Source organism: Podarcis raffonei, chromosome 7 (assembly GCF_027172205.1).
Source record: "Podarcis raffonei isolate rPodRaf1 chromosome 7, rPodRaf1.pri, whole genome shotgun sequence".
NCBI classification, from domain to species: domain Eukaryota; kingdom Metazoa; phylum Chordata; class Lepidosauria; order Squamata; family Lacertidae; genus Podarcis; species Podarcis raffonei.
The window spans coordinates 46,979,141-47,003,244 of record NC_070608.1 but is presented as its reverse complement, the minus strand read 5'-3'; the positions used below and the strand labels follow the sequence as shown (position 1 = coordinate 47,003,244).

General features: G+C 40.3%; 1 protein-coding gene and 1 pseudogene across 5 annotated transcripts; one reads left to right on the top strand and one right to left on the bottom strand.

Moving 5' to 3' along the window:
- The first annotated feature begins 111 nt into the window (after positions 1-111).
- METTL4 (methyltransferase 4, N6-adenosine) lies at positions 112-16,467 on the top strand. 5 transcript variants are annotated; one of them, XM_053396443.1, is made up of 9 exons: positions 112-458; positions 1,851-2,168; positions 2,983-3,045; positions 3,423-3,783; positions 4,340-4,409; positions 6,576-6,750; positions 7,737-7,849; positions 9,494-9,582; positions 15,198-16,467. In XM_053396443.1, the coding sequence occupies exons 2-9, from the start codon at positions 1,926-1,928 to the stop codon at positions 15,347-15,349; spliced, it is 1,266 nt and encodes a 421-aa protein (XP_053252418.1). In that variant the 5' UTR covers positions 112-458; positions 1,851-1,925; the 3' UTR covers positions 15,350-16,467. The 5 variants fall into 5 exon arrangements, with proteins under 5 accessions (XP_053252418.1, XP_053252416.1, XP_053252417.1 ...); XM_053396441.1 differs by having other exon boundaries at positions 1,851-2,348; positions 7,737-7,843; positions 9,491-9,582; XM_053396439.1 differs by having other exon boundaries at positions 113-458; positions 1,851-2,348.
- Positions 16,468-21,331: 4,864 nt separating this feature from the next.
- On the bottom strand, positions 21,332-21,429 carry LOC128418127 (uncharacterized; annotated as a pseudogene).
- Positions 21,430-24,104: the final 2,675 nt, after the last annotated feature.

Genomic DNA, 24,104 nt, shown 5'->3' with positions numbered 1-24,104 from the left:
GGAGAGGCGACGTCACTTCCCTCAGAAAGAGGAAGCCGCTCCTCACGGGCGAAATGATCACAACAGCAAGTACGTTTTCATCTCTATGGTTATCTGCGGCAGCCGTCGGCTAGGGCGCCTCAACCACGTGACCGTGCCTTACGTACGACAAGGTGGCTGCGGCCATGGGAGCGAAGCTTCATGGCTGTGCGGTTGTCCGTCGGGGGCTCCCCTGTGGCGCTGGCGTTGTAGCCGTGGCAGGGAGGCATCGGGTTGGGTTGCTGGGCTGCTCTGATGACCTCTCTGACTTTAATGCGCTCGTTTCCGGGAGTAAACTCTGTTGAGCTCAATGCGATTTGGCTTCCTAGTAAACGTATTTGTAGGTTTCCTGCACGAGCCCCCACGGCACAGATCTCTCCTCAGCCATGAACTCGCTAGGCAGTCTCGAAATGGTGACAGTAATGCTGTTCTACCTTATGGTAGGGATTAGAATAAGATAATGCATATTAGCCTCTCTAAAATCAGCCTTCGAAAGTGCTTTATGAGTGAAATTGCTACATGCATCTTCCCTTCTGCCCTTCAGTAAAGCAAGCAGTTTTATTTATCCTGCCTTTGGATGTTAGTGATTTGGCATTGCCTTGCCCAATAGTCTCCCTATAGGTGTTTTTATTACGATCTCATTGGAAGCCTTACTGTTGCCTGTGCTACAGATGACTGCAGTTAACTAGAACATCTTAAAATGTCTTATGTGCAGACATTCTTGTAAGTGCTAATGATAACTTTGCTTAATGGTGTTGGGGCAGTCTGAATGACTTGTTTTGGACAACTTCCAGGAGGGAATACCTTTGCAGGAAAAAGAGCAAGGAGTTTTTTGGTATCTGGAAAGGCCCGCAAAAACTTATGTTTAAATTTCATGTACATTTCCAGCTATTCTAAAATAGGTGTCAGAGTTTGTAACATGATGTGGTGCTCTCAGACTAGATTTGCACATTGTTGCTGCCATAATAGTGCATAACATGTTGCATAAAAAGCTTGGAACATTTTTCCCCTACAAATGCAAAGTTGACTTTTAAGTACGATTTGCTGAAATGGTTAAAAACTTGAAATTTACTTAAAGCAATAAAGCTGGATAAATGAGGTACATTCTCCCTTGGTTTTTAAACATAATTGGCATCCAAGTGATAAACAATTTACTTCTGTTAATTTCAGTGATAGTTGCTTTTAAGTAGGTGCAATTATGATAAACTAGTGATATAAACAAATGCATTACATGGGTTGAGAACACGATTCAGTCTCAGAATTACATTCTCTCTCTTGCGTATTCAAGGTAAGTGAGGCAACCCTTTCAAATCAATATGGGATTTTTCCTGTTAATTTTTCTCTATCCATGGTGAAAAGAGCAAGTTTCATGATCTGGAGACCCCATTCCAAGCTCACCTGAGTAGAAAACCCAAGTAATGCCTGAACAATCCCATTAGGAGGCAGAGATTTAAATAATGTGGTTCCTACAGTTATACAAATTGTGTAACAAGGGCCAAGTAACAGTATTGCACTTAGAAGCATTAAAATGTATACCACTGCTATCTATGATTTAATAACTTATATTGCTGTCATCAAACTACAATCTTGTAAAGAATTTTAAATCAAAGTCTTTGAATAATTTAACACTGTATACTGGAAGAAGTTTATCTGTCTTTGGCTGTAGTCCTAAGTACATTTACTTGTGGAGTAAGACTCATTGGATACAGTGGGACTTACTGCCAGGTAAACTTCCATAGAATTATGCTGTTAGAATATTGGTATTTTTGGTTACCCCCCCCCCCAATAATAAATTGCAATACTTATAAAAGGTTTACTTTTTTACTTTTCAGAGATACTGATTTATTTATTTATGTTGAATCCACTTGGAAGATCAATACACTGAAAAACAGCAGGAAAAGCAGAGAATGTCTGTTGTTTGTCATCTATCAGCTGGGTGGCTACTGGACCACCTCTCCTTCATAAACAAAGCTAACTACCAGCTATGCCATTCCCATGATCATTCTGGCTTGGCCTTTGTTGATGATCCTGCTACTGCTGCTTCCTCAGATGGGGCTCTCGTTGAGGCTGTAAGCCTAGATGCTAAAAATTATTGCAGAAAAGATTCTATTGATGAGATCAAGGCCCCAGAAGAAAAAGCAAGTCTAATGGTAAAGAATACATATGTTTTTCGGGAAGAATTTTTTAATGTGCTGAAGCCACATGGAGTTGCAAACAATCAAATGGAACTCCAGCAAAAGGGATCTGAGGCTGGTCTAGGAAATGGCGGATCAGAACAGCAAGAAAGAGTCAAGATGAATGGCTCTTACTATACTGCTAAAGCCAAAAAGGTACAGTATAGAGGAATTGCTGCAAAGTATCTTCCTTTGAAATGAGTTCTATTTGTCACTGTTTTACAAAGGGAAACATATAACCCCCTAATTTATTGTGAACATTTTACCCACTGCTTTTGTAGCTCAATGATCACCTTTAAACACACATGTTGAACCCTCTCTATAGATGCATAACTATTTTCCTTCTTTTTAATATGTCACAAGTTACTGTAAGCACATGTTGATGTTTGATTACTTTAATGAACCGAAGGCTCAATCCCTCTAAAATATTTATAGTCCCATTTCCTTCAGTGCCATTATAATATTCACTAGTTACTTGGAGTAACATAAATAAAATTAACATCCGCCTTAGACTTGAACTACCATGTAGGTTTTTTTATTCCAGTGAGTCAACTAATTAACAACATTATTTAACAAGGTGTGCTTATAATATGTCTGCCTTTGACAGCGCTAAAGTGTTATCACTTTGGGGGCACAATAGCAGCAAGGCTTTGGTTACTTCTGTCAAGTTCTAGAGTGCAAGATGCATCACAGAATCTACCTTTATCTTTTTAAGTATAAAGAACCACAGAGTATGGCAATATTTTTAAATGATAGAGGTGCTGATGTTTGTGCATGTTGTTAACTTTAGAAACGAAAAAGAAGCAGTGAACTTAACCATGGTGAACGTGATGCTTTAGAATACCATTTAAAGGTAAGTAGGAGAAATAATTGTGATGGAGGAGTTGCTTGTTTGAGTAACCTCAGATGCACACTTCCATGATTAAATATGCATATACTATTAACTGATAGCTCACTATGCTAAGAGCTTCAAGTTGAACTATAAATAGCACCATTTCAGTATTTAAAGTAGGATAATGAATGCCAGTGTTTTAGAATGACACTTTCCTTGGCTTGATATTTAAAATGCAAAACTATCAGAATGTTTAATAGTGTGGACTGTTCAGTTATTCATTCAGATAATCCTGTTCACAGACTGAAGATTTGCATGTCTGTGGATATGTCTCTGTGGATTATAACAACCCGCCTCAGATATTTTCTCTCTTTTTTTCATTTTTCTTTGCTGCACAGATCAGCGGCTTGATTTTGGATGGTACCAGGAGTTTAGTCCAGGAGGGGCTTAGAAGTGGTTTCCTCCAGCCTAGCTCTTCAAAACAGATTTGTGCCAAGACTCCTGTTATAGAACACAGTAGTTTAGCTGAATTATGTGAGATGGCAAAGCAGTTTCCTTCAGTGAATGAAACAGAACAAAGAGCTGTATGCATGATAAGTGAGGACTCCTGTGTTCCAGAACAAGTTCGGGTTTCCTGTATTACAGAAAACACCACAAACTATGCAAAGATAATAACATTAATGGGACAGAAGTACCTATTTCCTCCCAAAAGTGCTTTCCTTTTATCTGATATTTCTGTTATGCAGCCACTCCTGGACTGTAAGTACATTTCCAAGCAAAATTACCCACTTTTGGTTCAGTGTTTCATTAATATATTGACAGAGCAAATTGTGTAGATTTTGGAAGGAATTTAAAGAACATCTATTAGCAGAAATGCTTAGATTTGAGCATCAGCAATTGTTACAAACATATTCATACTATATGGCTGTCACTCATTTTCACCTGTTATCTGATTTCTAGCATGCATAGTGTGAGGTATTAGAAAAATTAGAGGCTAATACATCCTTTGTGGAACAGAAACCTCTTAATAAAAGAGAAGCATTTTATGCTAGTTTTGGAACTGACATGGCCGCCTGTTAGTTTGAATGAACGTGAAATGGAGCCACTTCAGTTTGATCAGAAGTATGTTTATATCTTTATTTGTAATCAGAGCAGGGTAGCGTTACCACAAAACATCACATTTCCATGTTCTTTTAAATAGTATGAAAATTGTTTATTAAAACTTGGTGAGCAACTTGGTTTTGTTGCAAAAAAATAAAAATAGACATAATTTGAAATACTGAAAAATGTGTATTCTTGTTGCTTTGTTTTCTAGATAAAAAAAAGTTTGGCATAATTATAATAGATCCACCATGGGAGAACAAGTCCGTTAAAAGAAGTAACAGGTAGCCTTTTACCTTCTAAAACATATATTTTATTAAACATACATATTAAAACAGCTCCCTTTTAGATGTTAATGGTGTATGTGGAATGACAATTTCTGGCTTTACTAGTGCAATTAAGAGTTGTTTACAACAGGAGACATGTCTATTCAGAAGTAAGTTCCATTAAGTCCTTACTCCCAGGTAAGTGAATATAGGGGACTGCGGCCAGAATCTACTGTTCAGGCTTGAGGGGTGGGGGTGGCAACCAAAGGCATATTAGCACATTTGTTGCTTTGTTTCGTTTCTCTTTTTCTGGTTGATATTCTCAAATGTAATGGGTTCTGTTTTGTAAACTCAGATTACTACATTAGAATGCATGCATCTAATTCTCCAGTGGATAACTGCAATTTTATGTCAGTAGAACTTCAATTAAACTGAATTAATATGAAAGTTCTACGAGGCAGTGGGGAACCTGGTTTGATAGTTTTCTAAGGTGAAAGTATAGTTATGCTGGGGTTGGGGAATGAGATTACAACACTGAACCTTCTCCGCCCCCTTAATGAGAATACTTCATAATTGAAAATATTAACTTCTGAGCAATATACCTCTCTGAATGCTCTGTTATTTCAAGGTTAATCAAAATAAATGGTTTCTGTGCCTGTGGAGCGTTTGCAGAAGTTAAAGCTACTCTGGTTTGCTTCTAATTAATTCATATTTTACAAAAGCTGCTAGGTGGGATGGCCTTACTGTCTGAGAGGGAAGCTGGCCAAGAGCTGTACATTCCTTTTAAAATAAGCAATGCGTTGAGACTAGTAAAGCAACATGTTTCCACTATCGTAGGAGAATTCTGATTCCACCGCCATTTGCAAGACAGGAAGGGAAATGTTTGTATCATATTCTGGAATACAACATGGGAGGGATGAATGGAGGAAGTTCACATTAGAATAGAAGTAGAAACGAAGTGGTACTTCTGGAATGGGGGGAATAGAAGGAAGAGTTGTCAGAGAATAGCATAACAGCACTGTGAGTTTATATACTACCTTGGGATGGCCCCCCCCCTTGTTAACCAGACAGGGACAAATACCCCAACAGTTATTAGGGATGACTGCTTCCAAGAAAATAAAAAAGCCCAGTTTAAAGGCTTACCATTAATTCCAAATTACTCAGGCTTCAAAGCTTGTATGTTTAATGTACAATTTGGTCCTATGCAGAGTGAGGTATGCCTGAGCCTATAGAAATTGATAAGCTTTAATTTTTAACTGATTTCAAATTCATCAAAATAAGCTCAGGGTTCAGATCTTAGCCATGGAGGCATATCACTTTTCCTTTTTGTCTATAACTCTGGCTGTAGTACTTGGTTCTGTGTCTACCCACCCAGATGGATTCTCAGGTGATCAACAGGCATGCCTCTTTAAAATGCAGTACAAAAAAATACAGATTATCTGGGTGATGGGCATCTCACTCATATGAATCGCCTGAACAATCACTCAGAAAGCTCTACACTTCATTGTGAAAAGTCGTAGATTTTCATGTCAGTATTTTTCTATTTGTATTACTGCAAATTTGTATTACTGCAGTTTTAATATTAGAAGAAGAGCCTTGCAGACTCAGAGCAAAAGCCCATTTAGTCCAGCATCCTGTTACCCACAGCAACTGGTGATCCTAATGCTTCAGGTAGCATATAGCTATCAATCCTATTCACTGTTACTAATATTATCTTCTATGAATTATTGTATTTTCCTTTAAAAGTTAGTGGCCATCACCACATCTTGTGGTAGCAAATTCCATTGCTTAACTTAATTAGTAGCTTTTTAAATACTGTATGACTGTGTTGTAGATTAAAGTGGGGGGGGGAATCAAAGTATTAGATATTCTGCATTGCAGAGAATTGCTTTAATGTATTATGTAACTTTTAATGATCATAAGTTCAGTTTCTATGCATAACGGAATTTGGAAATGGTAGGATATTTATCGCTGCACCCAGTGGATCAGATTGTAAAGAAACAGATGTTCAAATACGATGGGAACAGATTTCACCACTGGATGTCAGTGTTGGCTCAGTTTTAATTTATCTAAATGTTAGCATTGAAAAAAGTTTGCAAAAGATTGCCATTGCTTTGTAAAGGCCTGCTGTTTCCCTTTCTAGCTTTGGTCCAGCTCAGACTTTGTAAATTTATTCATGTGTAGGTACAATTACTTGTCCCATTGGCAAATCAAGCAAATTCCTGTGCCAGCGCTGGCGGCCCCAGGTTGTCTTGTGGTCACTTGGGTGACTAACCGACAGAAGCATTTATGTTTTGTGAAGAATGAACTCTATCCCCATTGGTCTGTGCGTGGAGTGGTGGAGTGGTTCTGGGTGAAAGTAAGTTCGCTGGAACCTTTGGACTTATTTTTATATATGTTTAGTTTTAAATTTATTTCTCAATAACTGTTTTTATTGGTAGCATTTAAAATATTTGAATATTAGCATTTTTGAAGCAAATTTTTGTTATGTATGTAATTTTTTAATATATTATCTCCCATGGGAAGTTACAGTTAGGGATGACACCCAATTAAGGAACTCACTCAGCACAATCCTATACATATCTGCTCAGAAGTAAATCCCACTGACTTCAGTGGGGCTTACTCCCAGGTCTATATAGGATTGCAACCTTACTATGTTAACTGCATGAGTTCTAATAAATTACATACATTTGTACATGTATGAAAAAAAGGGGGAAACATTATTTTTTTTTGAGCAAGTAGCAGAAGGAGGCATTCCTTCCTGAGAATAATTTGTAAATAGCCCTTTCTTTCCTTTTTTTAAAAAAAGTCTTCCTGGTTAATCTGATGTCGCTTCTTTTTTCTTTTAAATCGGTCAACGAAGTGTTGCAACCCCAGTTGCAATTCTTGATTTATTTCACTATTTCCCCCATAAGTAGAGATGGCAAGGCCTGGAAAAAAACCTGGAAAATTCGGAGGGAAACTAGGTTTCCCTCCATTTCCCCCCCAAATGGCTTTGGAAACTTACTTTGCTTTGACCAGTCTTGGACTGTCCTGCTGATCATATTTCAAATTTGATGTTAGAATCCTTGATCTGAAGTAATTCAGATGAGGATTTATAAATGTATATGTAGCCACAGCAGTGTTAAGGCTCATTGGGTTCAGTGGTCTACCCCCAAGCCACCATTGATAGACTTCAGGGTGTAAATGAAAAAGAAAGTAGATTACACAAGCCTGAAGACTACACATCTCTTAACTAGACCTGGGTATAGTGAGAAAACATCCTTAGGATAGATGAATAGAAAATGAAATATTGTAACATTGATTTGTAACTTGCAGCATTGATTTCCGGTTCCTTTCTATCAGATTACAAAGTCTGGAGAGATTGTATTTCCATTAGACTCTTTTCACAAGAAGCCTTATGAAGTTCTTGTATTGGGAAGAGTCCAGCAAAATACAGATGTGCCATTAAGGTATGAGTCCATTGATTTCTCTATATTATTAATGGGAATTATTATTATAAGGCATTCATTAGGAATGCTCAGCTGAGGTTCAAAGGAGGGCGCAATGGCCTTTCTTAACAAAACGATATGAAGACTGAAGTATGCTTGTACTCCAATTCCCTTGAAAGACTAGCTTTTAAGAAAGCTGTAAAATACACCAGACTCCTTCTGCTGTTCCCTTTAGATATTTAGTTGCCTGTTTCTTACAGTGCTGTGAAATTCAATTTCTCAAGATACGACACTGGGAAATCTTGGAAGCAGATGCCTTTAACTGATGACCAATTATCACTAAAATGGGTGGGATGTCATTACAGGGCCAAGATCATTAACTGCCTTGAGCATTCATTTGAATTGGAATAGGAGGAGGAGGAGGGGGATCCCAAAGCAACTATGTCCTGTATACCTGAAGGAGCGTCTCCACCCCCATCGTTCAGCCCGGACACTGAGATCCAGCGCCGAGGGCCTTCTGGCGGTTCCCTCATTGCGAGAAGTGAGGCTACAGGGAACCAGACAGAGGGCCTTCTCGGTAGTGGCGCCCGCCCTGTGGAACGCCCTCCCATCAGATGTCAAAGAGATAAATAATTACCTGACATTCAGAAGACATCTTAAGGCAGCCCTGTTCAGGGAAGTTTTTAATATGTAACGCTGTACTGTTTTTAACACTGATTGGGAGCCGCCCAGAGTGGCTGGGGAAACTCAGCCAGATGGGCGGGGTATAAATAATAAATTATTATTATTATTATTATTATATATGTCTCTTCCCCTTTAGCAAAGTGTAATCGGTTTATGTGAATATTGGGGCTGGGATCCAAAGAGCCACTTAGCCTAATGTGAGGGGCTTGTGCAACCCCAGTGGGATATTTTCTTTTTCTTACAACAGGCAATCTCCACGCCATAGCACAACTTCCACATAACTTTCAATTTAGAGTGTTGTGCCTGCTATAAGCAAGATTAAAGCCTCTTTGGGCTTGCAGAACTAATTTCATAATTCTTTGGTCCCTTGCCGAAGTCTCTTTGAAGAGGTTTTGAATTGGTGATTTAGTACAGCTGCTTGGACTTTTATGCGTGTGGTTAAAATAGCAAACATTACCCTGTACAGGAAAGTCTTGCCAAAACAGGAATTCTCCTAGTGATATTATATGAAGTGGGTAGCTCCATATCTTCTTTGTTTGGCTAGCCCAAACCAGATCTTCTCCATGTCATCCATGTTAGCCCTGCAGGGCTGTTGGTTTCTGCTGCCAAGTAGACCACTTGTTCCCCTGTATTAAGTATAGATCTGTTTTGTTAAGGGCAAACAATATTCTAACGTTGAAACATATATTGGCTGCACTATATTTGTCTTCTTGCAGTCATATTTCTTTATTGGCTTAGTTTTTGAAGAAGCTTAAGAAATTTCATAAGCTGCCCTTTATCTTTCAAGAAAACAAATACACTCAGCATTTAGATATTTAGCTTCCCAGGGGCTTACCATCTAGTATGACAGTGAGAGAATGACTTTTTCATATTATTATAATTATTCTGTTTAGAGGGGAAAAGGGACCAATGAAGGTTTGGATCTTTAGCAAGATATTCTCATTTGTTCTCTCACCATTTATTTTGTTTTGATCTATACAATAGGAGTTCAGAAGATGATGTGCCTCAAATTCCTGATCAGAAATTAATTGTGAGTGTACCTTGCAACCTTCACTCACACAAACCACCTCTGACAGGTATGTTCCTGAAATGGTTCTATAAAGCTAAACATTTTTTATATTTTCAACTATTGATACCTTTGAGACGGGTTAATGGCTTGAGTACCTCTGCTAATTTGTTTGTATTGTTAGTTTCTGACCATCAATAACGAACAACGGAGGTTAAGAACTTACTGAAAATTTTGATATTTTCATTGGGTTCTAATTGTGGATTCAGTTAGGCACAAATTAGGCATTTTAAGTGGGACAGGTTTTGTCTTTCATACTTGGCTTTACAACTGGCATAACCACTTTAGAAATAACCTTGATCTTGAAGAGGTGAATAACTAGTAGATTGCAGTTGATTGGTTGAATGCAGAGTTCCTGTATATTCAAGGAACATTCCTGCGAAAGGAAGTGAGGGGGAGAGAGAGGCAATTTTACTTAATTCCTTTGCCTTCCTTGTGCCCTCTTGAGAAGCTGTTACTGAGGGTTGGGATCCAACCCAGTACATTTCTTAGTATGCTGCATTTGTGTTCCAGCTAGAGCACTGTAGCATGCATGTTGCTGCCAGTTTGAGGAATTCAGGTAGATATTCTTTGGTTCTAAAATTCCTCTGATATAATTAAAGATGCTGATTCATACCCATGCTTCTACTAACCTGGACCTTGGGTGGCTGCTTTGAAAGACTGAAACTTTTATTGTCGTCATGAGTCAAGGAAGTTACTTACTGAGCTTGTATGTTCTTGGTAGAGGCAGCAACAATGCTTTTCAAGAGGAATATGGGGAGGTAGAGGAAAATGAGAGATAAAGCCTCCTCCTCCCATTTGCTCAATCCCTTTAACTCACTGTGTTTTGGTATCTGAAGAAGTGTGCGTGCACACAAAAGCTTATACTGTACCCAGAACAAACTTAGCTGGTCTCTAAGGTGCTACAGGACAATTTTTTAATGTGTTTTTGAGTGCCCACTTGCAGAACTTTTGTTTACAATATGACAGATAGCAAGACCTTTCTTAATATCCCCATGCCAGCCAAATATCATTTGTATCATATATTTATTTATACCCCTCCTTTTCCACTGTAAAGGACTCAGGGGAAAAAATTAATGCACCTTTGAACTTCCATTTTTGGTTGCACTGGTTTGTGGTCTATGTGTGCAGCTCAGTTAATCCAGGAAGCTATGCCTGAAGGCATAACCCCACATAAACTCCATTTATCTAGGAGTGAGCCCTGTCAGGGAGCTGCCATCAGAACAGGGAAGGGAGGTAGAGGGGCCATTGGGATACAGGGATCCTCCGAAAGTCTTGCGAAGCAGTTCCTCTTCCTGCGGTGGGGAAAGCCACGCCTCCAGTGGGGAAGAGGGAAAGGGATCAGGGGGTGCTGCCGTGAGCCCCAGCACCGCTCCTGGTCAAGCCGGCCAGGAGGGAAGCACGCCTCTTCCGTTGCCCACCTTGCGCAGAGGGGTAAAGCGCAAAGAAGGAAGAAAACAGCTGGGGTTGACGAAGTTCTTATGTTGGGGACAAAATCGGAAAAAGCCACTCCCAGATTCTGCTAGCGATTGAGGCAGACGTGAACTTTGGCGTTCTGCACTGTAAATAGTTTTTGTACCAAATAAAACCTGTAAAAGACAGGTCTGAGTCCTGCCGGGTTACTCACAAGCAACCACCCCTGCCATCTGGCAAGCCCCATTGAATTCAGTGGGACTTACTTCTGAGTAGACATGGCTTGGATTACTGTCTACATTGATTTGCAAGGTACTGTATTAGTTGTCTGTCTTGTAAGAAGATCCCTCATCAGTGAGCTCGTTTCTTTCAGTAGTGTAGAGCAAGGTCAGCTGGTCTTGCCTTTGCTTGGCTCTATCTGCTAAACCCAAGCAAGACCAAGCGCTTGTTACATATAGTGGGTATGTTTGTATGTTTGTTCATAATAGTTAGCTGATTTCAATTTACATATGGTTCATACTGTAGGGTTTTATGTGTGACTATTGTAAAGTGCATGATGGTTTTTTTATGCACAGCAGTATATAAATATTATTATAAATAGCATTAAGACAGGGTTTTATTATTGGCTTATGGATCAATGATTTCTGGGGACCTACAAACCATAATACTGTACCTGGTTCAGCAATAATGGGAACCCAAGGTTTGTTGGTTTGTTTATCACATTAGCAACATGGGAGGAGTGAATCATTCAAGGTAGGCACAATATGCCCCAAATCCTGGTTTATCGCTGCATGTCATTGTGGCCAGCATGAGATGATTTTGAGTTGAGGGAGCGACAGCGAAAAATGAGAAAGTGGGATTTCACCATTAGTGGAAGCTTTGTGTGAACAAGACTTGGTGAACTGTTCCTTAAGTAACAATTATTTGCTAACGTACACAAAATACATACCCACCAAGTGTTCTGGAAAAAACCAGGGCATCCAGTTTTCCCTGTGACATCATGGCAGCCATCGTGGCATCCTTGGTCATGTGTTCTGATACTTATCCTTTAGTCTAGCTTCTTTCCAGAGGGATCACAACATAGAGAGTTGTATCCAAATAAGATACTCAAAGCAGACCCCCAGAAATTAGTGAGCTGATGTTAGTTACGTCCAGTAAGGCTAAATTGGATACAACCCAGTATTTAGAAATATAAGTAGTTTATGATGTGTCAGTGGTTATTTTGAATCTGTTCTCTGCTCTTACCATTAGTTTTACGTTGGAAAGATGGGATATAAATGTTTTAATCAAAAGATTGTAAGATGCTAACAAAAAAATGGCCTAAACATCACAATTCTGAAATAACATTAATTGGTTTAACAAGTTATTTAGTTGCCTTTTCATATGCACATCTTATTTAATCTATAGTTCATTAGATGTATCTGTCTTCAGGCTGTGAAAGTAAACTTGTATTCCAATTCCAGTGAAAGGCTTCATATTTATTAAGCTGTAAAAGATGCCAGTCTTCTCCTTCAATTCACTTTAGGTGAAGAGTGAAGCATGATCACATAGCAGAGGTTGAGCAGCCACATCTTAAATTATTATGTGCAAGGCTCTTCTAAACCAGCTAAGACTTGTGCAAATGTTAAATTTTTATTAAATTGTCTCACCTTCCTGCTGAAGAGATTCCCTTTTCCGGCAACGGTGACATTTTATGCGAAGAAGCAAACTTCAACAATAACATCTTAACACAGTTTCATAGTTTCTGTGTTTTTACAGCATTGGTAGCAAAGGAGATTAAATGCTCTGTTTGTGCAGATAAAACTGGAGGAGTCTGAAGAGAAGGGAGAAACAACATCTGGTGGAGGCATCTAGAAGAGGGGGCACGCGCAAGACAGTGGCAAAGTGGCAAAGTTAGCACCCACTAGCTTTTGCTGACAGCCCTTTCAGTGGAAATTTAGGGTGAAACATGGGGGAATTTTCCCACTACAGTGGTACCTTGGGTTAAGAACTTAATTCGTTCCAGAGGTCCGTTCTTAACCTGAAACTGTTCTTAACCTGAGGTACCACTTTAGCTAATGGGGCCTCCCACTTGATCTTAGCCAAAAGGCCAAGAAGCTAATGGGGCCTCCCGCTGCCGCCTTGCGATTTCTGTTCTCATCCTGAAGCAAAGTTCTTAACCCGAGGTACTATTTCTGGGTTAGCGGAGTCTGTAACCTGAAGCATCTGTAACCTGAAGTGTCTGTAACCCGAGGTACTACTGTACTCATCTTTTGTAAGCAGTTAATTCTGTGATAGGTAAGGCTAACATTAGCAACAAACAGAGGCAAACCCGTCCCCCTCAAAAATCCCCTATCAGGCAGTGGAAGTTTTCCTGTGACACCTGGAGAAACCCCCCCACCCCCAGCTTAGCACCTACTTTGCCCACAGAAGGAATCCGCGGGGATCTCTAGCAGAAAAAACTGCTGCTGGTGGTTCTATAGGAGGGGATGGAAAGGGTCCTTGGAGTGGGCTCCAGGCAGAGTGCAGCATGTGTGCCCTATCCAGCCAGGGGAGGTGTGTTCTTCCTGTCCTCCTGTCCACAATGTACATATGAAACCATTTTGTAGTTAATCTGGATGGTAAAAATGTTAGCATTTTGAAACAGTTGAACTCAAAATGTTAACAAGGACATACAACAGCTGTAAAACAGGCTGAAATTCAGCAGGTTGCTGAAGAGAGTCATTGGTGGAGAAAAACGCAGCAGCTGAATTTTTGTCTACTGCGCAACTGTTCAAGTTGCAGATAAAATTGTAGAAACAGAAGTATAGAATTGACTGTGAAATTCTAGAATTGACTGTGAAAGGGAGAGAGAGAGAGGAACATAACCTTTATTGACCTTTATGGATAGGACCTTTACTGATAAATGATTGATGGGTTTTTTTTAGTGGGGGCGATTTGGGGAGAATCAAATGCACCTTCATTTTGTTTCCAAGCCTTTTAGCATTTCTGTCATCATGTTTTCAGATATGTCTGTATTCCTGAATGGTGCTGTGTCTTCACTAAGCAAGGAGTGGGAGTGTTGGCCTGTCCATTTTTAGTTGGTGAAATATATGTTTGAACTCAGTTGATGAGCTGGTTGACTGTGCTGAATGCTAATGAAGAGGGATACTAACACCTGATAGTATAGTGCAGATTTTGTGGGGTGCCGGGGAAGGAGGGCCCTTGCTTCATAAGTGAGATTCCACTCACGTAGCATTGGATTCCACCCACACAAATCACTATATAAACTGTTAATCAGTTATTTAGGTGCAATCCTATAACAAAGTTCTGCTGTCTTGCGAGTATAGTAGAGGCATGTCTCCAGGTCATAATACAAATATAGGATTGCTCTGCGCAGCATCTTAACTGCGTGTCTTAAACAAGTACAAAACTGCTTTAGCTGGCAGCTTCCTCCTAACAATTTCCAAGGAAGTGCAGTTCTGTGAAGGAGGTAATGATCTGCAGCATGCTTAATAAACTGCAGTCTCCAGGGATCCTTGGAAGGAAACCATAAGAATCGGAATGGCTGAAGAAGAGATATGCCCCACAACAAAACTACTTCAGGCTACTAAGCTTGCAGATCTGCGGTTTCAATCTTGCACATGCTGGGAATAAGTACCATTGAGATGAGTGAGGCTTCTGGGTAAGCATTCATAGGACTGGGCTGTAAACTGTGCTGCGAGGGAATATATTAACCAGTGAAATCAATCGGTGCCTGATGTGTCTACTCCTTTTAAGTTTCTGTTTCAAAGCTTAAGTTTTTAATGAATAAATTTTAATATGCATTGAATATAGCTGTCCATGTGTTGTTGTTTCCCCCCCAAAAAAATAAGCACTCCCATTTGAGAGATGTTATGGTGACAATTCTGAAAACACTATGGCGGTGCTGAAGCTCTCATTCCCTGTCTCCAAATGAATACTGATAAATTAGAGTGACTGGAAGCTTTGACAGTATTGTTCATACTCTCAAGGTCGTTTATTTCATATTCCTTTCTGGCTATAAATAGTAAAGCTGGCTGATGAGATCCTTGAAATTAATTTGCACGCGCTCTCTCTCTCTCTCTCTCTCTCTCTCTCTCTCTCTCTATTGAAACATTCTTCCCCACCACCCCCACCACCTTCCAACAGCTTTGAGGAAATTGAAGAAACAGAGGTGTGGTTTTTTTAAAAAAAAAATAAATTAAAATCAATCTCATGATTTTTCCTCCCCAGAGATTCTAAAAGCATATACCAAGCCAGATGTGGAATGTATGGAGCTGTTTGCTCGGAATTTGCAGCCTGGATGGACCAGTTGGGGCAATGAAGTTCTCAAATTCCAGCACATAGATTACTTCACTGCATTCCAGAACAAAAGTGACAAGTAACTGTAGGCTGGGGTTCTTGCGAGCGCTCTAGATTTTGTCCTTGACATCGATGCTGCACTTGGGAAGCAGTATGAATTAATTGTAAGTCTGCATGGTGTTTTTGAAATCTGTGTGATGAGCAGAACAGTGATGCCTTCAGGTATATAATTTGCTCCTGGGTTCATCATATATGTCCTCTGCTGTGGTAGGGTGACTTTTGCAATCATCTTCTGGAGTTTTTGTTGTTTGAGCCACCATATAAACAGCAGCCTTCAAAAATTAGCCGCGCCCTTTGCAGTTGGGCTCCAAGGTGTGTCTGTTCATTGAATCATATCTCATGGAGATGATGGTAATGATGATTCCTATACCTAAGTTGCCCCCTAAGGCAACTTAGATTCTTACACAAATACAGGATGCAATTTATAAAAAAAGTTAAGACAACAAAATCTCCACGTATTACCAAAAGTCTAAAAGCCAAATGCATCCGTATTCCAGCCAAAAGGATAAAGGTCAGCCACCCACAAAATGTCACAGGGCAGGGCAGGTGGAAATGTTATCCCTTCCTAGTCCAGTAGAGTCTGTCCTGAGAGAGAGACACAGAGAGTGTGAGAGAATGTAAAGAGCCCAAAGTCAACAGTGTTCTTGTCACAACAAAAGCAATAATCATGGCTTATTTGGTTTCTGTGGGTTTTCATCATGATTAACTTCAGCTTGATTTAGGTCTCTGTCTGTATTCTAATGATTCCTCTTTCTCAAATATACAGGACCAGAATTTCCCTGAATATGTATTCTGACATTAGCTCTTAAAAAGATGTTTTAAAATGGTTACTGCAATAATTTAATTTTTTTTTTGAATGATAAACTGCTTTTGTTCCTTTTTCTCCCCCTTAGGGTTTACTTTGGGGGGGAAATGCTCTAATAAAAATTACCATATGTTTGTATGCAAGACTGTAAGAAAAGGAGTATATCTTAAGAAGGAGTAACCATTATTTAAAAGAGAGCGGAATAAATTTGACTCTGCTACAAATTAAATAAACTTCGGATTGTTCAGTGTGCTGTTAAATTTTTAAATAAGCTCTGGATGTTCACAGGTTGACTGGATTTTTTGTACTTTAATAATAAAAAATCAATTTCAGAAATATTTTTCTTGATACATTATTTACGGGCTTCTTGTTTTTCCAAGTTAAAGTATTTAAAAGATTTTCCTTTTGTACTTTGAGATAAACAAGGTGAAAACAACGCCTTTTTGTTTTGGTTTGTGGAAAGGTGCAAACCTAAAAGAGAAGTAACAGTGCAAAATATATGTGTCTGCTCAGAAGCAGGTTTCATTGAGTTCCAACAGGGCTTACTCCCAGGAAAGTGAGTGTAGGATTGGTGCTTTAGTCTTCATATAGGCACGAGGCAATTCTGACAGCAGATACCAAAGCAAAAACCTCTACAGCACTCCCATCCCAATGCTGCCCAGCTTCCCTTTTCATAGCTGATCAAGCTGTCATGATGCAATGTTGATGATGGCCTATCGACAGGCTCTTCAGGCATGGAAATGAAACCAACCAGTGTAACAGAAAGCCCAGCATTGGAGACCCTCTCAGTACTGATGTCCTCCATGTCCGTCTCAGGTCTGAAGGCATACCTAAAATCCCCTGGACTCTCATTTGTCTTATACCAAATCTATAAGTGAGGCTGGGTTTGATGCAGCCTTCAGTAGTAGTTAAATCAAAACAATCTGCTTCATCCAAGCTCACAGATCCTAAGAAGAAGTGGGCCTTGCTAGTTGAGTTCTAAAATGATGCTTAGGCACAGAATCCCATAGATGGGTCTGCAAAGATGGCCACTTGGCTTCCCTAAAGCAAGACGAATAAGGCAGCAGGGCATGAATGGACTGGTCTTCGAGGCAGAGCCCACAGACTGTTTCTAATTTAGTGTGTGACAGGTGATAGTATTTATTTGTTACAGTGACATGGTTTACACATCACTTTAAGCCAACCTATAACTTAGTGCAAGTGTATGAGCTCCTGCTGTTGCTGTGCTGCAGTGAGCTAAGCCCTAGGTTTAGCTTAGTGGGTCATCCGAACTTAGTGGCTCATGTTTTGTCTCACTCCAGACAAACCTGGAGTTGTAGCCAAGGTTTGTTCTTGGGTTTACAGGTCATGGCTTGTCTGGAGGAGGCAAGCAAGGAGCCCACATTTGGATGACAAAGTATGGCTTAGTTTACAGCAGGAGCCAGGAGAGTAGCACAGTGACCACAATCTCTCCAGGCACCATCTTCATAGGAGGTTCTGGGGCTTAAACCAGCCTGGAATTATGCCACTGATCTAGTTTTTCATCTATATGCAGATAGGTAGGTGCTGTTTCTGGTCTGAAAAAAGGCATTACACATATGCTCCAATGTGCTCTTTATTATTACTTTATATGTTAAAGGCTGCAGCTTGGCACAGAAAATGAGGTCTGGGGCCTGACAGTAAACACTTTGAGGCTATGACAGGTGTTGCACTTGTCTCTGATTAGAAAAGACAACGTCCTGTAAGAATATATTCTAATCTCATATTTAGATTAACTCAATGAATGTTATAATCAAACTTTTTAAAAATGAAAGTGAAGGATTGAGTTTGATTTTAAAATGTCAAATTAGCATATGACCTTTACTTATCTTTGTAGTCTAATAAGCAAAAATACGGCTGGTAATGCTTTTGTGAGATATTTTTGGAATAGATAAATTAATGGAGGCAAATGATGGAATTAGACTTGCACAGAAATCTGCCAGCAACCCTTGGTTTGAGAAGGTTAAACTGGATGCAAAAAGAAAGTACCTAATGTGTGGTCAGTTCTTCTTCTGCAACTGCATTGCCTGCAGCCTAACTTAATGTCAGTGATAATAAATAGCAGAAATGGGGGGGGGGAGAACCTCCTGAGGACATTGCTGTGATGCTCAGGAGATAAGAGGCTTGACGTCTCTATGCTCATCATCACCCTTCAACCATTATTTTGAGATAGATGTGAAATACAAATTAGGAGTAATCTTACCTCACTATTAATAGATAGAATGCTGGAAGATATGGGGGCATGCGATATTTATTCACATTGTTCAAAGAAGACTCATGGTGATGACTCATTTTACAGATCTTTAAACTTTTGTGTATAGCTTGCACAGTCAGTCTTGACTTTTTCTAAAAGTGACTTTCAACCGAACAGTATTTCCCAAACTGTGGGCTGGGACCTGCTAGAGAAATAAATACTTAAGGCAGCATCACAGCAGCCATTATCAGCCTGGGGACGGGAAGCTAGAAGCTTTCCAGATGTTGGACTTCAATTCCCATGAGCCAGGGCTCTAATGGCCAGCACTCGGGGATAACGAGTGGTATTCCAGCACTATCTGGAGGGCCACAGTTTTGCCATTCCTGGACTATGAGGATAAATGATTCTGCCATGTTTCTGCATGGAGAGTTATTGAATTAACTAATTATACCATATGAACCAAGATTGCAACGTACCCTCATAGCAACTTGCCTGCTCCAGCTCTGTGAGGTCCCCTCGAGCAGTGACTTACCTGCATATATCCATTGGGTGAACTTGGTGCGGCCATTAGGTAAACACTTAATGGTCTTAAGAATTGGGGTAGTCCTTGTTAGGTATTACAGTGGTACCTCGGGTTACATACGCTTCAGGTTACAGACTTCGCTAACCCAGAAATAGTGCTTCAGGTTAAGAACTTTGCTTCAGGATGAGAACAGAAATCATGCTCTGGCGGCGCGGCAGCAGCGGGAGGCCCCATTAGCTAAAGTGGTGCTTCAGGTTAAGAACAGTTTCAGGTTAAGTACGGACCTCTGGAACGAATTAAGTACTTAACCCGAGGTGCCACTGTACTTTACATACTTCAAATGCAGGGCGGTGAGGTGAGCCTGAGGTGAGCTGAGACTGTTGCTTCAGGTGGCAGAGCCACACCTGAGGAATATGCTTCTTGCCGCCACCTCCTTTGTACCTGGGTTGCCATGGTGGCTGCACCGATGCGGTGCCTCACCCAGTTGCACGCAGGGCCGAGCAGCAGCATGGGAGCAAGGAGGGCACAGGGTCATGGGCATGTGTCTATGGGGAGCGGGGTAGCAGGATATTCTGCCTCAAGCGGCACAATATCCTGGGCCAGGCCTGTTCAGATAGTCATATCAGATAGCTTAACTCGCTTGTAAACATGGGTAGGCAACACACCTGCATTTGGCGGGGGGGGGGGCCTCCTGCGTTGAGTAGGGGGTATCTAGTTATGCGTTGCCACAGTCCAGCAGGAGAGTCATCTATCACCCAAATGTGCCAGTTCAAGGTCAGCTGAGAACACAGAAGGGGTGCCTTGCGTTCTGTTATGGAGAAGAGATTCTTCTTAGCACATGTTATAGATTGCAGCTGGTTATATAATTCTGCCTCTCTCTACCCATACATTTCGCTGCCATTGTTCGAAATAAGCTCTGTGTGCTCCTGAACCCAACATTCCTTGCCTGTGCTTGTGAAAGGACTTTTGAAAACCTGGTGAAGTCAAGAGAGATGGCACAGAATGGAAGACGAGCAAAGCCAATTCAATAGACAGACGTCATTTTTCTCTCTCCTTAAAAGTCTCATTGCCACAGCAATTTGTAGCAACAAATACACCATTTGGAAAGGTTACATCAGTAACAGATGTTGGGGGCTCTGTTAAAATGGAGAACTTGCCTGTTTCTTACTCCTGAAATGTCAGCCTTAGGTCTTTACAGGCAACCTAATTAGGTGTTTGGTTCTTAAGCAGCTCTTTGTTGCAAAGAAGCCTCTTTGAGCCAAAATGGAAAAAAGAACCATTGTAAATAAATTCAAAGGCACTACAGATGTTGAGTCTCTCCAAGCAAGCACAATAGGATATTATCTGTTGCCTAGATCATTTTTACTGTCCAGTCATTTATAAAATGTTTTCCCAGTGAAGATATAATTGTTTTCATTTAAAAATCATGGCACAAGACACTGAGTCTGAGGCCAGCTGTGACACTTAAGCATTTCCTACTCTGATGAACCAGACAATCAAATAATCTAATTAGTCCCCCCATGAGAAGCAGTCAGAAGTCTCATAACTTCCCTATTTATGAATCAATAAAATGGCTACATAGTAAAATATGTCCAGGCATCTGTAATATAAATGCTTTATGGGGGGGGGGGAGAGAATAGAGACATCATAAAGACCTGATTAAGGAAGATTACTTATATCTTCATTTGCAATGGGTAATGATTAGCAAACTGTGCTTAGCATTTTTCATAACGTTAATGTCTGAAAATGAAGGCAAACAGTAGTTACATTAGCAGCTATTCGGAAGGAATACATTACTAGATGTATTCAGTAATACTGGCTACATTACTGGATTCATTCTAGTGATAAAGTAGTAAGGCTTTGGGGGGGGGTGTATTTCTTAGTTGATATAAAATGCCAAAAACTATAATGACATCATTGAAACCGTGCCAGTTTACTAGAACTTAGGTTGAAACTCAAAATGGTTCGTTGTAAAATTCCACACACATCCACCCTGCTTCACAACAGCTGCTGTTTATAGAAGAGGCATGTCTTCTTCCCAAATGAGAAATAAGACACAAAACCAAAGGCAAACTATATTTGGATATAGTTTCTTTATTACAGGAGGAGCAATCAGTATTCCTTTTCCATTTTTAGGATCTGTTTAAATGCTACAGCTCCCAGGCCTGGGTATCTCCTCAGAAACAGATTAGGACAGGACCAAACAGTAGATACTTTTTCTCTCCTGTCTCACCATGGGTAGAGATTTTGTGGATGGTATCATTATATACTTTTAGTCACTAGGTGGCACTAGAGTTAATTGTATCAGGGCGGAGTCAGGACTTTCCTGTTCCTGTTCTGTTCTTGTTGGGAAAAGATGGTAACATTCTTGTTTACTTTCCAGACTGCTGTGTCCTTTAAGCCTACCCTAGTATATGCATTACTTGGCTCGAGAACTGCATTTCAAAATTGGGAGAATTTTTTATTTTAATATGGAACGCTTCATGAATTTGCATGTCATCCTTGCACGGGGGCCATGCTAATCTTCTTTGTATTGTTCCAGTTTTTGTATACAGTGGTAACTCAGGTTACATATGCTTCAGGTTACATACACTTCAGGTTAAAGACTCCGCTAACCCAGAAATAGTGCTTCAGGTTAAGAACTTTGCTTCAGGATCAGTAATGAAATTGTGCTCCGGTGGCGCGGCGGCGGCAGGAGGCCCCATTAGCTAAAGTGGTGCTTCAGGTTAAGAACAGTTTCAGGTTAAGAACGGACCTCCGGAACGAATTAAGTACTTAACCTGAGGTAACACTGTATATATGCTGCTGAAGTGAGCACAAAATACGGAGAACTTTTGAAGGATGCCTGTGCTTTGGTTCATGGATTGTGTAAAAAAAATGCAAATTGGGCAAGTTTGCCTTTACATGCAAACTTAATCTCATTTCTCCTCCTTCCCAATCGCTAACCATCTATGGGTTGGAACTGCCAACACACACACACATAAACACACTGGGGAAAAGCCCCTTTGCCTCTATTTATTGGTTTAATTAATGGTTTTTTGCCTCTGACAGTTTATTGACAACAATTTCTTGCCTTCAGTTATCATGGAAAGATGGAAAGATGAGGATTACTACCCACTGTGATGGCAGTCCTGTCTTTTTTCTTTAGCCTTCAGCTGGATTGCCCCTGAAATATTGTTCCATAGTGTTAGCATATTTTTTTATCTCTCATTTGCACAACACCATGCTGGTCCTTGTGAACTGCCGTCCCAGAGAGCAGAACTCTTTGACTTCACCAAGGAATCTGAAGCTGTAAACAAGGTCTAGAATTGCCTGTTGCTTTGTATATGTAAAAAAACCTGGGGGTGTCATCAAATCTGATGAGTGAGAGAGATTTAGAGAGGAAGATAGTTGCTTCACAGGGTGGAAAATATGTTTAAGCACTCTGAGAGAGATGTGCATTGGTAGATAAAAAGAGCTCCATTAATAATAGCATGTCAAGGGGAACTACACAGGTTTTGAAGGGAGGCATGCAGCCCAATTCCATTTATGACATTAGCCGAGGGAATCATTCCTGAAGCTAAAGCTGATGACTCAGATAATATTATAAGTACAAATGTTTGCTTTCATATTTATTTTTGAAGTCATTGCTATGGCGTATGGCGTATGGCAAAGACAAAATAAAATTTTGATGATGCTAACAAATGTTTTCCTTATTCCTTATAGAAACTCAAATAGCTTTGCAAAAGTTATTCTCACCTTGAATTGAAATTCATATAAATAGCTCTGCAAATTTGCACAAATACTCTAATGAATAAACATTTTAGTTTACATCTGAGAGTGCCCTAGATGTGCATTGTATTTGCTTAAAAATCATGTGGCAAAACACAGTAAACTACAGCTTTTAATTGACAGCACACTTTTAGGGCCTTTTTGAGTTTGAGTTTGACATTTCCCTGCCATTTTAGCACAGTTTTGATATCTGTATTGTGCTGTTTTGCATCATCTACTGTATGGACTTGCCTGTAAACTACCTTATTGTACAGATGAAAAGTGTGGGAATGTTCAGGGAGGCAGGAGAGGATATATTGTTTAATGATATCCTTCCTAACTTGTGTTAGCAAGTTCTATATCTAAGCAGAGTTTAAACATTCCCCTTTAAATGCACAGCTGTTTGCTTGTTGCAGGCTAGTTTTAGTCTCTAAATATAGGATTCCTGGAAAGATCCCTTCTTGTCCCTCTTAAAAAGAATAAACACGACAATCTTATTAAAGTAAATATAAAAGTAGTTTACTCACATTCATTCAGTTCACAGTTGGATCCCTGAAGGCAGACTTATGTTACAAAAGTATATACACATGTGGAACTATCCCATAAGGGAGTTAGATCCAAAGTGACTACGAACAAGCAGTCACTTCTCCTCACACATGGAAAAACAAAATGGAGAAGAGCAGAAAGAGGGAGAGGTGTGTTCCCTGCCTTGCTCTTGTTCCCAGGCAGAGAGAGGGCCAGATTAGACCATGCCCGTCTCTAGTCACATGCAGAGGAAGTTTATCCCAGCTCAGGAGGAAACAGGAAGTTTTCTCCTGGCTGGTACAAAGCATCCCCTAGCATGTTCACTCTAGGAATGTTGTACTTGACTGCTATGTGTTTCACATCCCACAAAAAGGTGAGCTAGAAATCCTTTAAATAAATAGGGCTAGAATATTGCCTTGTGCCACCCCAATCTCTGAGCGGTGCGAGATTCAGGAGTTCCAAGCACTTATATGTTTCCTTTTGGAAAAGAGGCACAGCAGAGACTGTGGTGTCTTTTTGATGTATGGTTTATTTACACACATATACAACCTGAGCCTACGATGGAGGGGTTCACAGCATTAACTCCCCGAAAGGGTCTTGTTCCTCCCAGAACCAGAGCCCTGGATCCAAACAGAAATCCTGCATTCCTCTCAAAGTTTGCTTTCCCCCTCTTTCTCCACCTTGCTGCTTTATTTCTAGATCACATCCCTGCAAACTCTAAACTCCAAACCTTGCTTCATCCTTGTAAGTAGCTGTGAGCTGGGGAGGGGCCCCAGCCACATGCCATCTCGCACAGAACCCCTTTCTTTGGTTTCCCTTAATGGCCCTTCACCCAGCCTATCACCTCAACACAGGAAATCAGCCTGGCTTATATTTTAACACTTGCTGGATCCAGGGTTTAGAAGGATTTTTGCATACAGCCTACTCCCTCTACCCCAAATTAATACAGTTGTACCTTGGATC

Excerpts from the sequence above, each read along its gene's own strand:
- METTL4 (XM_053396439.1), top strand. The coding sequence starts at position 1,926 with ATGTCTGTTGTTTGTCATCTATCAGCTGGGTGGCTACTGGACCACCTC. Across the intron at positions 2,349-2,982 it reads ATACTGCTAAAGCCAAAAAG|AAACGAAAAAGAAGCAGTGA; the intron begins GTACAGTATAGA and ends TGTTAACTTTAG. Across the intron at positions 4,410-6,575 it reads TCCGTTAAAAGAAGTAACAG|GTACAATTACTTGTCCCATT; the intron begins GTAGCCTTTTAC and ends ATTCATGTGTAG.